Source organism: Phyllostomus discolor, chromosome 13 (assembly GCF_004126475.2).
Source record: "Phyllostomus discolor isolate MPI-MPIP mPhyDis1 chromosome 13, mPhyDis1.pri.v3, whole genome shotgun sequence".
In the NCBI taxonomy this organism is placed as follows: Eukaryota; Metazoa; Chordata; class Mammalia; order Chiroptera; family Phyllostomidae; genus Phyllostomus; species Phyllostomus discolor.
The window spans coordinates 63,262,822-63,279,938 of NC_040915.2; the positions used below are offsets into that span (position 1 = coordinate 63,262,822).

Here is a 17,117-nt window from a genome sequence, read left to right on the forward strand (position 1 = left end):
ATTTCTTAACAGGGATTTTTGTGGCCTACTATTTGAGTGTTTGAAAGAAAAACTGGGTCCAGCATTATCACTTTAACTTGCATTAGCAGACAGAGCTTCTAGTTTTTCTAGTTGTGACCCAGTGTCCAGCTTTGTGTGGTCAAATGACAGGAGATGACTTGGACAATAGTCAGCGAGTCACTCTCCTCCCCTGTGCCACCCATATTATCCCACCACCAATATCCGTAAGCTGCACCAGAAACCAAAGTTGAGCCTGAAATATTCTGAGCTAGTGAGGGGGTTGTACGTCTTAGCCCAATTAAACTAGTAAGATTTAATTCCTTGCCTGAAGCAAACCCTCCCCCAGGGTATCACTGAGGGGGCTGCACTGAAATGTTTTGGATGACTCACGCACCTGTTTCCAAATATTACCTAACTGGCTCTGACCCTCCTCTTCCAGCTCCGCAGCAGTAATTCAAAGACCCTGCGGGCCTCTCCACTCAGATAAACCCAACTCTGCATCTGCCTAAAGCACTGCATCCTAACGGCGGGACTGGAGGGAGGAAGCGGAAGGGCGGGAGTTCCAACCAACACCACCAGCTGTGCAGGCCTGGGTTGGAGGCCCCTTCCCCGACCTTGAGAAGGGGAGTGTGGGGGCGGGGGAAGGGGCGGGCCCGAGCAAGACGGATGTCGGACTCCGCGCAGGCTGGCGGGGGGTCGGGTCGAGCCAGGCCGCCTCACCTGCCCTGGTGCGAGCCCGCAGGATTAAGGGCAGCAATAGTCCCAGCACAAACCCCGGCGCGACCATATTTGCTAACTATCGCCTCCCAGCGCGGACCTCAGGGCGACGACCTCCGGGGCGAGGATGCCGAGTCCAGGCGGGGCGGAGCCTAGCCTGTGAGGGGCGGGGCCGTAGGGCGGGGCAGGCCTGGCCCCACCCTACCAGGCCTTGTAGTCTGCGAAGCGGTCCGCGAGAAGGGGCAGCCCTTCTCGGCCACCGTAGTCGATTGAATAAACGGTTCCTCGGCAACGAGAAAAAAAAACAACTAGAACCATCGGCACCAGCTCTGAGAAGCAAGAGGTGAGGCGGTTGACCCCACTTCCCGTCCGAAACCGAGACCTCCTCTTTTCCCTTCGCCTCTCGTAATTTTCCGAGGGTCCCCAACACATTCAGGGAACCCTCGGGCAGATGGGGAGTCCAAACAGCCGGCTGGGAAGCCCCGCTCCTCGATGTCCCGCCCCTCCCACGGCCCTCGGCTCCTCCGACCCGCTCGGGGGCTCGCGAGTCCTTTTCACACCCCGAAAAGGATGTAATACCTCATCTCCTGTACCCTCGAAAAAGCGAAAAAAATAACGCCGACAGATTAGGCCTCATAAAACCGTCTAGTCCCATTATGCAGCATTGACTCACAACAGGCCGGGTCCAGAGTGTGTTTTGCTTGCCCCGCAGCGCAGCCCGCTGCCTGGCAGCTCTCCATCTAGCCGTTCTGTGCGAAGGCAGGAAGGCAAGACCTGGTCAAGACAGAACCGGAGAAATAAGAATCCCAAGACTTTGGAGGATGGGGTTGCAAAATTAGGACTGCCCCTTGCCCGCCCTACTGCCCCTGCCGCTCCTTCCAGAATATATAGGCGCTACAAGGCATTGTAAGTCATACTTTAAAAGTGTGAAACTTAAAAAATTAGAGTAATTTCTAGAACCAGGAGCAGTTCGGACTTTGATTTTTTTTTAAATTTTAGACCCTAAACTGGATCTTCTCAGCAATTTATGGTGAAGTTTTGACAATCGTTCTCTCTAAATCCCTGTTAGATAGCAAAAAAAAAAAGAAAAAAAAACCCTCACCTTTTAAATACAGAAAGACAACGAGATAGAAAGAAAAAGTACTAATGCTTAGTGAAAAAAATCTGATTTTTGTAATTAAAAGAATGACTGGACCTATTAAATAGGCCTGTATTTGTAATAGTCTAATTAATAATGGAGAATTCAAGAGTCTTCAGAACAAATGGGTGGACTGGGATTGTGTTGGGGGAAAGTACTTAAATCCAGGAAATTTGGTGCTCAAAAATATTGTGTTGCTGTAGTTGTGATCGTGTGAGTAAAATCGGACACATTTAAAGACAGCGCTCTTTAATAAATCTCCAGGTACAGTAGGCAGTTCCTTCCAAGGAGATGTCGATCCCATTCTCCAACACCCACTACCGAATTCCACAAGGATTTGGGAACCTTCTGGAAGGGCTGACGCGTGAGATTCTGAGGGAGCAACCGAACAATATACCATCTTTCGCAGCAGCATATTTTGAGAATCTTCTAGAGAAAAGAGAGAGTAAGCTTTTTAGAAATAGGCACTTTTTAAGTAAATAAGAGACTGAGCCCTCGGTTATGGTGAAACTTGTTTAAGACCGCCCCTGTTCCATAGACACAGCCTTTACGGGGCAGGCGGCATCGGGTGACGGTTCTTGCGGTTGGAAACAGCGGGGCCTTTGGGGCAGGTTCTCTTAAATTCCGTTACTTCCGGTCAGCGAAGATGGCCAGTTCATTCCCCAGACCTTGGTGGCGGCCGTCTTAACGGACACGCTGGCCGGAGGGGACCTCGGAGATCCCCAGTGCGGCTCTCCGTTTCCCTGCGGGCGCTCCCAGCCCCCAGGGCGGTTGACTGCCTCTTCTTCAGGGCAGGGGAGATGTGGTTTCTTACATGTTTGCTCTTTTTACTTGAAAATATTGTAAGTGCTGTAAAAGTAACTCAAAACTCCTTAGATTGAATGGATTGTCGTTCACTGAGGGATATGAAACTGGTCTACAGTACAGGCGCGGAGAAAAGCTGCTTTGAAGGTGAACTTCCAGCCTGGGAAGCCGATGTTTATTCTGCTTCTGTACCTGCGAGGCCCCATCCCGCCCAGAGACTAAGATTCTGGCCGACAGTGGCTCTAGTTGAGGGCCAAGCAGCCTCTTCATTTCCGAAAGTAAGGTTCAAATTTCCAGCCTTGAAGGTTCATGACTATCCAGACCCGATTTAATGGTCAAAATGGGAATTATCACAGCTATAAATTTCTGTTAAAAAACTTATAAGTGGAGCAACCATTTTAATGTAAGCTTTTGTCATTACTTTTATAGGGGAGTATATGGAAATCTCAGTGTATTCTACTAGTTTATTTATTAATTTTTATTGAATTTACTAGAGTGACCTTGGTTCACAGAACCATGCAGGTTTCCAGTGTACGACTCAGTAAGACGTGATCTGCACCCTGAATCACGCGCCCATCATCCCAAGCAAGGTCTCTTTCCGTCCCCACCCCTCCTAGCTTTGTCCACCTCCACCCACCTCCCCACTCCTTTATCATTACTTTTGGTCACAGTATTGTAACCAAGTGCATAGGTGCCTAGAAGTAGCCACAAGTAAATAAACCTTCCATTTTAAATCGAGTTAGAGGGAGAAAACCTCCGGCAAAGCCTGGATTGAAAGAACTCCCATGGAGAGGGCAGAGCTCTCCGTCCCCTTGTCCTCCTTGCTCTGCCCTGGCAGAGCTCAGGGCCTCTGCCAATTTCCCGAATGTTGCTGATCTTCTCCTTATCCAGTCACTGAATATTTGTCACACAACCTAAAACTTAAATGCCACTAAAAAGCTATTAAGAAAAATCCTTTAGATTAAGAGGTGAATTATAATGAACATTAATTTAATTTTGTTATTTTAACTTTATTTTACAAATTCATGAGTGAAATGTCTTTAGTCATTTGTTTAATTTTAGACCTCAGAAAACATCTCATTACAAAAACATTTGAGTCATTGTTACTGGCTCATGACAATTAAAGCAATCGGTGATTCAGAGTGATAGTACCGGAATACTGGCCCTCTAACTAGTACAATTGGGTGAAACTATCGGAAAAGATTGTAAGCATCATACCCATGTTCACTCCTGTAAAGCAAAGGTGAGTTATTCAACTGATGTAAGTGTTAGAATTTAGTCTCTCCAGAAGGGAAGCATAAAGTCCTCTGGCCAGTCTCACACACAAGGCAAGAATCCCCCTACCAGCATTCCTCACAGGTAATCAATCACTAGTCTTAATTCTGGGGTTTATGACTGGAAACATGTGGGTAAGTGAAGTAAGTGGTATCTCAAAATCACTGGGGAAAGGGGGGCTTTTTACTAAAGATATATAATGAAAATGGGAAAAGATAAAATTTGATCTATTCCTTACATGGTTCACCAGGACAAGTTCCAAATTGATCAAAGATTTAAATATTTAAAACAATGAATCCATACAAATATTGGAAGAAAATATGGATAGATTTCTCTAACATAAAAAAGGGAAAGATGGCTAGCTAAGTTGCTATGATTACTTTAAAAATCCAAGAGCAATCAGGGAAGAGATGGATAAAATTGACAATATTACATGACAAAAGTTGCCATAAGGGAAATAAAACTACACATGACAAACTCAGAAAAAAAAAGGTGTGCAATTAATATCACAGCTGGTCAATTAACCTAATAAAGAGCTTGTAAAAACAGTGAAGAAGCCCTGGCTGGTGTAGCTCAGTGGATTGAGCACAGGCTGCAAACCAAAGCATCGCAGGTTCAATTCCCAGTCAGGGCACATGCCTGGGTTGCAGGCCAGGTTCCCAGTGGGGGCCATGTGAGAGGCAACCACACATTGATGTTTCTCTCTCTCACTCCCTTCCCCTCTCTAAAAAAATAAATAAGTAAAATATTTTAAAAATTTATTTAAAAAACAGTGAAGAAAAACTAACTGCTATATTTTAAAAAATAGGCAAGTGATATGATCCAACAATTCACACAAAAATAAGTGCAAATGGCCCTTGACCTATTAAAACATATTCAAACTAACCCATAATAATAGAAGCCCATATCAAAACTACACTGAAGCACCACCACCCACCACCAACAACCCCACTCATCAGATTGGCAAAAAGCCAAAAGCTTGCTGATTTATTTCAGGCAGGGCTGGAGGGAAATAATTACTTGTATATATTGCTGGAGGAAGTATAAAATGATACAACCTCAAGGAGGGGAAATGGCAGCATCTACCATAATTATATACATATTTAACCTTTGACCCAGAAATTCTACTTCACTTTTCACTGCATTGTTATTTGAGGCAACAACCCAAATATCGATAATAGGGATTTATTGACTAGAGTACATCCACACAATGGAATATTGTACAGTGTTTAAAAAACAGAGGGAGGAAGATCTCTGTGATGCTATCGAGTGAACTTCGAGATAAATTAGTGAAAACAGGTGGAAGCATACATTAGGGTTAGTGTGCTGCTCGTTGCCTAGTGAAGGGGTGTTGCTATGAATACATAATGTTCATTTATATTTTTTAATGGAGGAATAATTTGTTTAAATAATACCTCTTGGGGCAGAAGGAACAGAGTGGAGGGAACAAAACAGAAGGCTAGATTTCTCTGAATATATCTTGAGTTTGAAATCATAAATGCTAGCATAGTTATAAGATAGAATGAAACTTAAAAATTGTTAAACAGTTTCTAAAATTTAGAAGCAAAGTGCAACAGACAAACCCAACTAGTACTGAATGGATAGCATAACCACACAGATTGGAATTATTTCAAGTGACTTTATGATGAAGTAATCCGATGGTACATCCCTGATGGATGTAGCCTAAGAGCAAAGTGAAAAAAATCTTATATTATTTTTAACAATTACTGTTAATATTATAGTATAGTTACTCTGTAATTATTGTGTATAAATTGTAGGACATAGCAAACAAGTAATCTCTCCTACTGTAATTAGGAATAAGATGTTTAATTTATTGATTTTAGAGAGAGAAGCATTGATTTGTTCTATTTATTTGTGCATTCACTAGTTACTGCTTTTTTTAAAATCACTTTTTATCATTATTATTGATTTTTTTAGAGAGAGGAAGAGAAAAAGAAACAGACTTGTTGTTTCACTTACTGATGCACTTATTTGTTGATTCTAACATGTGCCCTGACTGGGTATCAAACCTGCAACGTTGGCATGTTGGGACAACTCTCGAACCAACTGAACTATCTGGCCAGGGCTCTGTACATTTTTAGGGCTCTGTACATTTTTAGGCCTCAAAACAAAAACCAATACAGTACCAGTGAGCACCGGGCTTCTTGGAGAACTAAGTAATCCCTTGAACTGGATAAGAAATACAAAGATGAGCCTGAACATCCTGCCATACCAGAAAATAAGGAAACCATCAAAGATTACTTGAGTTGTTTCCAAAGGACTCAAGAGCATCTGAGCACCCTAATAAGCCCCTACTGGCCAATTTTTGACAGGCATCAATTAGAATAAGAAAGACAATGGGTTAGAATTCATCCAATTTGTTAAATATTCATGAGCTTACAATGATTAAAAGGAAGCAGCTCCTTCAGAGGATCCTAAGGAACCAAATGATTATTCTGAAAACTGGTAAATAAAGGGAAAGAAACCTTTAATCTACCCTTTCTGTAAGAACTGTATTTCAAGGTAACCAAATAGTTGATGAGGGAAACTTTTTCTTTATTGAGTGCTCCAGAGATGAAGTAATGGTAAAATTTGAACACTACCATTATGCAACACCTAAAGAAATGATCTAAGCAACCCTCATCATCAATGGGCCCATAGAAAATGTAAAGACAGACAACTAGGTGTTATATATCTCCTGACAGAATTACACTGCACTACTTGTATTTTTGCCAAAAACAGTCAAACCTGAATCACTGGAGCTCTAACTAGCAGTGTACAGGAAATTCAAAAACAGAGGAACTTGTTAAAAATCACCATGGAAATGGAATAAAAAATATCTAGACTATGGAAAACTCCAAAAAAAATGACCAAATTTTATCAACGAATACGTTGCAAGGAAAAAAGATGGGGTGGGAGGTAGGGAGCTTTCAATGACAAGAGATTTAAAAGGCATAAAACAAGTTTGTGTGTGCCCACTGTTTAGGTCCTGATTTGAACAACCCAACAGTATAAATAAATAAATAAATAAATACTGAAAAATATTATTAGACAATGAGGGAAATTTGGGTAATTGATATTAAGGAATTATTAGTATTTTTAGGCATGATAATGGTATTGCGGCTTTATATCTTAGAGACGTATACTGAAGTAAATATTGGTAGATAAAGAAATACGATGCCCAGAATGGGCTTGAAAATAATCAGAAGAAAACAGAAAAGTGAGTGAACTTTCAGATAAAGTAAGATAAATTATGTTTATAATTGTTGAATCTGAGTTATGTGCACATGTGAAGTTGTTATAGCATTCTCTATTTTCTAAGTTTGAAATTCTTCATAATTAGAAGTTAAAGAAAAATTTTGTTCAAATATAAATACTTGTTTCTGTCTATGTCAACTGTCCATATAACATGCCTCAATTTTAAAAAACATTCCCATCCTTCACTTTTCCAAACTTTCTTACTATTTAACATTTATTTTTATACATTTTCCTGTGTTTACTAATTTATGCTTATAAGTTTCTATACTTATATTTAAGTATTGGCATTTGTTCTCTCTCCCCATTTTGTTATAAACTTTATGAAGGCAGCACTTAACGGTTTTTTACTGCCTTTCTAAATATACCCAACGGCTCATCCGATGTTTAATTCATCAGCATCTATTTCATGATCGCTGGTTAGATCTGCAGTGCGAGGCTGTGTTCAACAGCAGTGAGATTTGCAGCTAGCAGTAATGAACCTGGGACTTGAAAAAAACTTGTTGTGTGTTATTCTAGATTTGCTTTAATGAACTCAAAGTAAGTCTAAAATTATTATATTTGTTTTACTTAGAAACCAACTTTGATCCAGCAGAATGGGGGGCTAAGGTAGATGACCTCTTCTACAACAAGCATGCATTCAAGGTATGGCCCTCTGAAACTAATGGATCTGGTTACTTCTTCTCCCTGTCTCCAGAACAGAGATTTTTGGGATCTCCCCAGAATCATGAAAATTGTGAGAGGCATCATAAATATCTCATGAAACCTTCTTAATTGTAGTGTTCTTCCTGATGAGAAATTCTTTTCTGAAGTATATCTGAATCACACATAGATACATAGTTTGAATTTTAGATGATGAGCAGGAAGAATGTAATGGAAAGTTATAGAATAAGTATTCTTTAGATTTTATTGGGCATTACAGTGCTTAGCAGTAGCAGATAAATATTTGTTGAATTAATGAGTGATATTTCATAAAATAAAACACTTCATTTAGTTATTTTGTTGACATTTTACAAAAGACTGAGTAGAATTAAAGATGGTAATGGTAGATAGAATTTTCTTTACAAAGCTAATCTGTTCAGAGACTGAACCTATCTTCTCTCTAGTACTATTCTTTGAATCAGTCTTTCTCAGCTAAGGTTCCTCAAAATATTAATAATTAAGCCCTAAGCGGAAGGCACCCATTGCATATAAGGAATCACTGTCTCTCCTTTGCATCTAGAATGCTTCTAGTTATGTATCATCCTTTGGAGAATTGAGAAAATAGTCAAAGTATTCTGTTTTGTGGTCCAGATCAGGAATACTGGTTGAGAAATGCCAGCATCATTGACCTCAACTGGGAGCTTGGTGGAAATTCGGTCTCAGGCCCTCCCCCAGGTCTACAGATCAGAAGCTGAGTTTTAACGAGATCCCCAAAGTAAAATGTTAGGTGCACTAAAGTTTGAGAAAGCACCACACCAGATAACCGTGATAAAACATTAGCCACAAAGCCCCTGCAGATATTGTAATTAAAAGGAATTAACAAAGTTCAACTTTTGATAGTGTTCCATTGCAGATTTAGGGAATTTCCTGGGGAAATATCTGTCACTTATTCCAAGTTCAAAAGTGAATTTCCACCCATTTGTACCTGCCAGATAAGGGGGGGAGGGAATCTGTTTATATCCATTTAACTGGATTCTTTGTGTTCACACTTTATTGAAATCAAAGGAAAATGTTGAAAATTTAAAAATATTTGTGAGATACCAGCTGTTTCTTCTTTTTTGAATTCTAAAGACTTGATTTGATTAGTTATATGTCCTTTCTGTTTTGTAGATTAAGGAAGCTCTTCCCATAAATTGTGAATTAGCAGTGTCTCTGTTTTGGAGAAATATTTCAATAACATGTCAATACAGGCAGGGCTGGTTTCCTTTTTTCTATCTGAATCGCTCCCCACAAGAAAGTTTACTTTTTTGACTTAGTTTTTAATTTACAAACTTCATTAAAAAGTCACCCTGATTTCAGATTATAAAACACAATGACATTTATTTTGTTTCTGCTTTAGAAAATATTGGCACCTCTTCTTTACACTTTGCTCAGGACTCATTACAGCATCTTACCAACCTTCAGTGTAAGACAACGACCTGTTTTAAATGGAAAATAATGTTTCATACATTCCAAAAGCAAAAAAGCGATCATTTTGTTTACCAGTTCTTTCATTTTTAATATTTGTTTATGCACGTTCCTTTAAGAGTGCTCATTTATTTCTTCTTTCGTCATCCATTTTCCTTTTTTAAAAAATCAGTATTTTTTAAATTTCCACTTCTTCTCAATATCTTAAAGTAATATTGAATCACCTTCGAGCAGTCTGATCCAAAACTTTACTATTTGGAAACATTGCCTCTTTGGTCTCTCCCTTCTCTCCAGGAGCAAGAGCCACCTGAGAAAGAAAAGTCTCAGCCACCTGAGAAAGAAAAGACTCAGCCACCTGAGAAAGAAAAGTCTCAGCCACCTGAGAAAGAAAAGTCTCAGCCACCTGTGACAGAGGAGGCACCAGTCACAGTCATGGTAAGTTATATTTTCCATATACTGTTGGATTTTCCTAGAAAGAAAACACTCCATCTAAAATTATACCCTAAATGAGAATCTAGTTTGTTATCCATGTTGTTAAAATGATTATTTTGCTTCCTAGATAACTAACATCAGTGAGAAACTAACTGGTGGATTATTTTTGGCCATGCCACTTATAAAGGAAAACTCATTTCCCCTCAAAAATAAAATCTTATTTCCCAAGAATGTCAACAGATGGGTAAATCTCCTCAAGGGGAAGAAAGGCAGAACTCACCAGCCCCATTCTCCATCCTTCAGATTCACTTCCCAGTTTGGGAGCTTTTCACTGCTTGACCCTGTTACCACCACACAGCGACAAAGGTTCAGAGATAACAAAAGGAAACTCTTGGGGGACGACACACAACCAAATGAAATGGCTTCACACAATGTGTCGTACTCACCGTGCATGCATGCCCTCTGCAAAAATGACTTCCTGCTTGACAGCCTGCATCTAAGTAGTAAAACCTGGGTAGATACCTGCACGAATTCTGTATTCTGTGTGCTAGCCAGCTTGCAGCTTTCAGGAAAGGGTTGAATATATCTCTACACAACCCAGTGCTCAGTAAGGGCACTGTGGTAGCTTGAAATCAGCCCTAGAAGGAATATTAAGACCATGAAAATACTATAAATCAGGACTTTTTTCTGGAGAGCCAGTTTTTAAAGCATTTGCCAGCATATCGCTACCCATATTTTTCATAGTCCAGACTCAAGAGAACCAAGCCTAGTGAGAAAAAAGAACTTAACTCTCCACAATACTGAAGGCCAAACTTCTGAGTTCCTTTTCATGTCCCAGGCAGTCATCCAATAATTGACACCTAAAATGGATATCCCCCTCAGGGAACACCTTACTTCCTACCCAGTGGGGCATAACTTTTCCCTAGAACCTTTATAAATTATTCCTGAATCATATCAGCCTAGCGTAAGAGACACTGGGAGGTCAGGGAAGAAGGAAGGGAGTATTGTTTCCTTTCAACATCAATAGCTGCCCTTACACAGGTTTTCACATGCGTGTGAGTTGAGATCTCATTGATTTCCAACCTCAGAGTAATTTACTCGCCCATATTGGAGCATCATCTCAGAGGAGTTTACACCATTTTGTTTCCGTTTGAAAGGTTAAGAGCTAGCTTTGCCTCATTATTGTAATTCGGGGGGAGGGGGGGAAACAACCCAGAGGTCTGTCAGTAGGAGGCAGAGTAAGTACATCAGAGCCCAACAATACAATGTAATGCAGTGGTGTCATGAAACAAAAAAAAAAGAATGGGCAGAGATATGTACTGAATAATAACATAGATGACGAGAACCAAGGTATGTTGTTACATGGAAAAAATAGTACCAGAACTCATTCTTATGAGGCACACATGTACCCATATGTACCCACAAAATAAAAAGGCATGTATGTACCCACATGAACACTCTGTCTGTTCAGAGGTTTTGGAAAATTATATGCACTCAACCATAACAATAGTCACCTCTTGGGAGCAGGATTTGGGAAGGGGAGGGAAACTTCCACTACCAGTGATACTTAAGGGTTTTTTTTGTTTGTTTTGTTTTTTAGAATTTTTTTTTAGATTTTATTTATTTATTTTTAGAGAGGGAAGGGAGGAAGAGAGAGAGAAATATCAATGTGTAGTTGCTGGGGGTCATGGCCTGCAACTCAGGCATGTACCCTGACTGGGAATCGAACCTGCGACACTTTGGGATACTTAAATTTTTAAATGTATACATATCACTTTTATAATTTAAAATATTATGAGCTACATACCTATTGAGTTTTACACTTAATGTGTATTTCACCCTCTGTAAATCATACCTAAATTTAAGAAGAAAAGGAACCTGACACAAACTTTAAAGCAATCATGTTAAAACTGCCATTATTGGACTAAGGCTTCTCTCTGGCACTCCACTTTAAATGTGCACTTTTGGTCAGCTCCTTACTGAGAAATTAAGAGGTTAACACTTTGATTCATTTTATGTAATCATGATTATTTTGAAACAGCACATTTGTTATCTTCTCAACATTTTGCTCAAGGATTCTTTCTTTTTCTCCACCCCCCAAAAGTGTTACTGCTCAGGAAACTGTGAAATACAAGCTATTTTGCTTTGTAATTTTTATTCAGTAACTTGAGAGAGAAATATTGATCTGTTGTTTACCCAGCCATGCATTCACTGGCTGATTCTTTTATGTGTCCTGATTGGAGATCAAACCTGCAACTTTGGCATGTCGGGGTGACATTCTAACCAACTGAGTGACCTGGCCAGGGCTGAAATAGGAGTTATTTTGGAGGGGAAAAGTTGGCAATGTTGATTTATTGCAGAGACATATTAAAAAATGACAAAACCCCTACCATTTTGGTAATTATCATTGGTACGCAGACAATGTGGCAAACGTATAAAATTCCCTTGGGAAGCAACAGAACTCGATTGTTACACCAAGCCCTAAACTGATTAAATTTATGCATTATTTTTTTCTGGCATGAAAATACTGTATGGAATGTTTACCAAGTCTCTTTTGCTCCTTTCCGTGAAGGAAGTTTCTGAAGAAGATAAGGAAAGAGAGGAGATCGCTGCTGTCAAAATCCAAGCAGTTTTCCGGGGCCACTTAGCCAGGGAGGAGGTGAAGAAAATGAAAGATGGTGATGTTCAAGAAGAGAAGAAACAGGAAGACAACTGAGGAGACTGGTTTTGCCCCCAAAAAAGCATGAAAAAAAGAATCCAAATCCATCCACCTTGTTGTGATTGTCGTTTTTTTTTTTTCCTTAGTAAGGGAGATTCGATGTAGTGAAGTAACATTTGTTGCTGTTGTGAAAATCTGTCGTGAGCGTTTGTTTAATAAACATGCCATTGAACACATGCTTCTTGAAGATGCCTCTGAGATCATCAGTCTGTTTATACTTCTCCCGAGTCTATGTATAGAGACCCTTGGATTCGAGGGGCAGACCGGGAGCATCTTGGGCTCTCAGAGATCTCAGAGGACACACGGTCTAACCGTCAGCTCACGGCCACGTTCCATCACAAACCTGTAAAGCGGTCTTTCAGATCCCGTTTCACTCGTAGGGAGAGAATTCCACTGCCTTTCGAGAGGAGCTCGTTTAATTTTAGAGTAACTTATTAGATGAGCTGAGTCAAAAATCCATCTCCTTGTAAGTTTTCATTTGTCATGCCTGCATTCAATCCTTTATTGAAAAATGTATTGTGCAGAATTCATGTGCTGGGGTATAGTAATGAATATCTGTTCTTATATTTATGCAACTGACAGTTTTTTATTATCTTGCTCTCCAGAATGACACAGAATAAGACTAATGTATTTGAAAAAAATGAAAGCTTTGATAACATCATATACAAGTAGACTCTTCTCTAACCAAAACTCCTGGTGTTTCTTTCATGTATCAGTGGTAGTACCTTCATCACGAACTCACAGACTTCTTTCAGGAAGCCATTCAAGCCTGATTGCCTAATTTTTAGAAAGTTCAGTCTCTCCTTTTGAGGCCTCCCTACCCTTGAATGTTCAAGAAACTGCAGGGGTTTTGTCTTACACCAAAAGCTGCAGTTCCCTTCCCGAAAGAAAATGGAGAGAAGGTAGATTCTTACCATTTAATGCTGTTGCCTTCTCCCACAATGAGGCAGCCCGGTCCGGCAGACTGATGACATATCCTGGCTGGTTCCAACTCCTGCCTGCCACACACTGGGCCCCCCAGGCTTTGGTCCCAGCATTACACCTCTCTCAGTCCGCAGCCACACAGCCGTTTCCCTAAAGCTCAGTAACACATCTGGGTGGCTTAGTCTTGAGGAGCTTCCAAACCAGCCATAGTGTATGCATAACAAGTGGTCTGCAGCAAACACTTAGATCTCTGCCTTAGGCTCAGACTCTGTCTTTGTGCAAAGCAGTGTTACTTCAGGTGCCCCACGCCCCTTCCTGGGCACTGAGCCCTTGTCAGACCACGATAGCAGCTTACCCAAGTAACCGCCACTGAAATACAGGTGACTTATGCCAATGCTTTCAAGATGGTGGCATTCATTCTCTATCTCCACTCACTGCTGGACAGCCACCCCCCTTCTGAGGTCCTGCTGGCACGAGAGAGCTGCTTGCCAGCCAAACACAAGTCTCAAATACCCACTGGACTCCTTCCTCCCGTCCTTAACCCCACTTTTCCAGTTCTGGAGAGAAAGAAAATCAACTCTTCCAGCATTCCACCTGCTCATTTCCAACGGCATTCACAGTGCCAGCCTCCAACCCCCTTCTCCTCAAAGGCACCCTGCTTGGGGGTTGTCAGCAGGACCCAGAATGCAAAGGCTTAGCTCCTCAGTCCTGAAAAGCAGATGAGAAGGAAAAAGACATTTCCACCCTAGTGAATATGCAGTGTGGCAGGGCGGGGGTGGGGGTGGGGAGAGGGGAAGGTGTCTGTTAACTTTTACAATACTTCTGTTATACATGTAAAGTGATTAACACTGTGCTTTCCAGTACACACACGTGCACACACACACACATCTAATAACCTAGTGGCAGTAATGAAGTTTTTGGTGAGGGAGGAAAAGGAAGAGGAGAAGGTAGGGAGGAATGAATGTGGTAACAACACAGGAATATCACCTTGTTAGCACTTACTACTTTTCATCTTGTCTCTCTGGCTGCTCCTCAATCTCCTCTGCTGGTAACTCTTCAAGTCCCCAACCACTAAATGCTAAAGTGACCCCAGTCCCAGTCCTCGGACCCCTTTTCAAGCAATCGAACTTAACTTGTTGATCTCATCCAATCTCATGGCTTTAAAAGCCGTCTGCATGCTGATTACCCCCAGATGTGTACTCGTAACAGTGGACCTTTCTCCACTACGGCGCCAAACTTGTGGATTCAGCTGCCTACTTAACATGACTGCTTGGATATCCGCAGGCAACTCAAAGTTAACAAGTCCAATAACTTGTTACTGCTTCTGATAACAGCTCCTGATATTACCCCTCAAATCTTAAATTCCCTCATCTTCCCATCTCAGAAAACGACCGTTCTAGTCTTCTGTTTGCTCAAGGCAAAAAAGTAGAACTCATCCTCAACTCCTCTTTCCCTCACACCTCATTTACAATTTACCAGCAAAGCCTGTGTGCTCTGTCAACAGAATCTGACCTGTTTTATTTTTACTACCCTGGTCCTAGTTCCTATCACCTCTCTTGTGAATTATTGCAGTCACCTCTACATAGGTCGGTCAGCCATTGCCATCCCAAAGTCAGTGATTTCTTTTTCTCATGGGTCTGTGAATCAGAAGCACTTTAGCTGGAGCTAGGCCGGACTCCAGACTTCAGGTTCAGGACTGCTCCAAGCAGAGGGTTTGTGGGTCGGCTGGGGAAGGAAGGTCTGCTTCCAACTGTGAGCCCAAGGGTGAGTTGTGGCACCTCTTGTGCGTGCATCCTACTCAGAGCCAGTGCTGAAAGCGCTGCCCAAGGCATGCTCTTCTCGTGGTGGCCACAGGAACACAAGCAGGGAAAGCCGTAATGAAAGAATATTTCAAGCTTTTGCTCATAGCACTTCCAGCAACATCTCATTCACCGAAGGAACTCATCTGACCAAGCCCAAAGTCAAGAGGTAAGGAAATACACTGCTCACCATGCAACCACAGCAAAGACCTCATATATGCACAATGCTTCCACAGGGTGCTGGAAATTTGTGAAGAGCCAGTGATTCAGCTGACCACAGTCTTCTCTCTTGGTTATAATCATTTGCATCCTTTTCACATGCAAAATACATTCACTCCTATCCCAAGACCCCTAAATGGTCCATCAAATCCTTGAAATTCAAGATCTACCTTAGGTCCAGGTGTGGCTGTTCTTGATGTACAGACCTACAAATTGAAAGAGCAAGCATTTTCTCATATATCTAACACACAACAAATGATGGACAGGGACAATACGACCAAAACAACAACTCTTTCATTTAAAAGGGGGAATGAATCATGGAAGCAAATACCAGTTACTGGATCATACAATTATTAAGTACCACTAAGCTAAGATGGTCACGTTTTTCTATTTGGGGAGGGGAGATGATGTTCAATGATTAGGCATCAGTTCTCCTCCCTGTGAATAACTCTCCAGTCCACTCTCCATAGCTCTTGGTTCTACAGTCTAGGTTGCTTGCCTTAGTCATTTGGAAAGGGCATTGGCTAATATGCCCTTCCTGGTGGATAAGGGAGTTTCTCGCCCGATTCTTGCCCTTAGGAAATTGAGAGCCCAGAGGTCTCTTTACCTCTTGCACATCTTCAGTCTCTCTTAGTTGTTAGTAATGCTTTTGCCCACAGACTTTTCTTTAAAGCCTTGTGAGTTTCCTCTGTGTTTGATTCCGGTCAGCTCCATATGCCAAATGCTGTACCCACAATGTCTTTCAAGATATGCCTCCCTCTCTCTAGGTTTAGTTCTGTTAAGAGTGACAAATTAGAACCAGTATTTTAATGTCCTAAAGCCTCATACCTGTCATAAGCATTCTCCCTGCTTCCACCCTTTCTGCCTGTCAACACAGCAGCTAGAGTGTGCTGTTATAGTTGAAGCTATACCATGTTATGCTGCTTGAAACCCCCGCTGGTTCCTCGTCTCATCCAGAGTAAAAGCTAAAGTCTTCATAGTGGACTACAGAGTTCTCTGCAGAGCTTGCCTCCCGTCACCTCTCTAAGCCCCTTCCTTTATCTTTTTATTTTTCTCCTTGGTTCTGAACACCATCATTTTTAAAATATATCTTTTTATTGCCTGCTTCTTTCCCCTAGAATGTACATTCCAGAGGATAGAGCTTTGTGATTTTGCTCACTGCCTAGCACCTATTTTACATGCAGCAGGAAACACTGAATCATTTCTAGTGGCCCATACTGAAGTGGCAGGAGCTCTAACAAATAACTTCTTCCATCAAAGTAGCTTCAGTTGGGTTACATACCCATTGCTTAAGGAATCATTGAGACCAGGAGGAAAGAATATGCTAATTACCTGGCTGTGGAGTAGAGGGTCAGTTCTATGAAAAAACCTAGCTGAATGTCAAGAAACCTTAAAGTTCCTTCTAGAAAACAGAGTAATATAGTCAGGAGGAAGGGTTAGTGGATACTGGACAGGCAAGCGACAAATACCCACCACATGGCTCCTCACTATACTGTACTGTTTGTTAAACTGTTGGTCAAAACCAAAGGTTAGGAAAGTATTAGGAATGAAAGGAAAAACTTAAAACAGCAAGTAAGGGATTAAACATGGGACTGTAGAGATTTGAGCAGCCTGCTACATAAACAGCAATGTGTAGAGCTGGGCAGTGCAAATGGGAAATCTCTCCAAAGTAAGAGCTTTGGAGGCTGGGAGAATATGAAAAGTCATGTAAGGAAGAACTTAAACT

The 17,117-nt window shown here is 41.2% G+C and overlaps 2 protein-coding genes across 9 annotated transcripts in view; one reads left to right on the top strand and one right to left on the bottom strand.

The window, feature by feature from the left end:
* SIAE (sialic acid acetylesterase) overlaps positions 1-871 on the bottom strand; it is a 37,451-nt gene extending 36,580 nt beyond the window's left edge. For 2 of the 4 annotated variants that reach the window (XM_036014507.1, XM_036014505.1), the window contains exon 1: positions 721-856. In XM_036014507.1, coding sequence (XP_035870400.1) covers positions 721-787 — 67 coding nt within the window. In that variant the 5' untranslated portion in view covers positions 788-856. Of the gene's footprint in view, positions 1-614; positions 638-720 lie in introns of those variants that run through there. The other 2 variants (XM_028528267.2, XM_036014506.1) reach the window with 2 other exon arrangements.
* Positions 872-952: 81 nt separating this feature from the next.
* SPA17 (sperm autoantigenic protein 17) lies at positions 953-12,626 on the top strand. Of its 5 annotated transcripts, none has more exons than XM_036014511.1 (6): positions 953-1,060; positions 2,120-2,300; positions 7,764-7,834; positions 9,593-9,618; positions 9,691-9,733; positions 12,303-12,625. In XM_036014511.1, exons 2-6 carry the CDS (start codon positions 2,147-2,149, stop codon positions 12,444-12,446), a joined length of 438 nt encoding a protein of 145 aa, XP_035870404.1. In that variant the 5' UTR covers positions 953-1,060; positions 2,120-2,146; the 3' UTR covers positions 12,447-12,625. The 5 variants fall into 5 exon arrangements, with proteins under 5 accessions (XP_035870404.1, XP_035870405.1, XP_035870403.1 ...); XM_036014512.1 differs by having other exon boundaries at positions 9,593-9,599; positions 9,672-9,733; XM_036014510.1 differs by having other exon boundaries at positions 953-1,122; positions 9,593-9,733.
* The last annotated feature ends 4,491 nt before the right edge of the window (positions 12,627-17,117 follow it).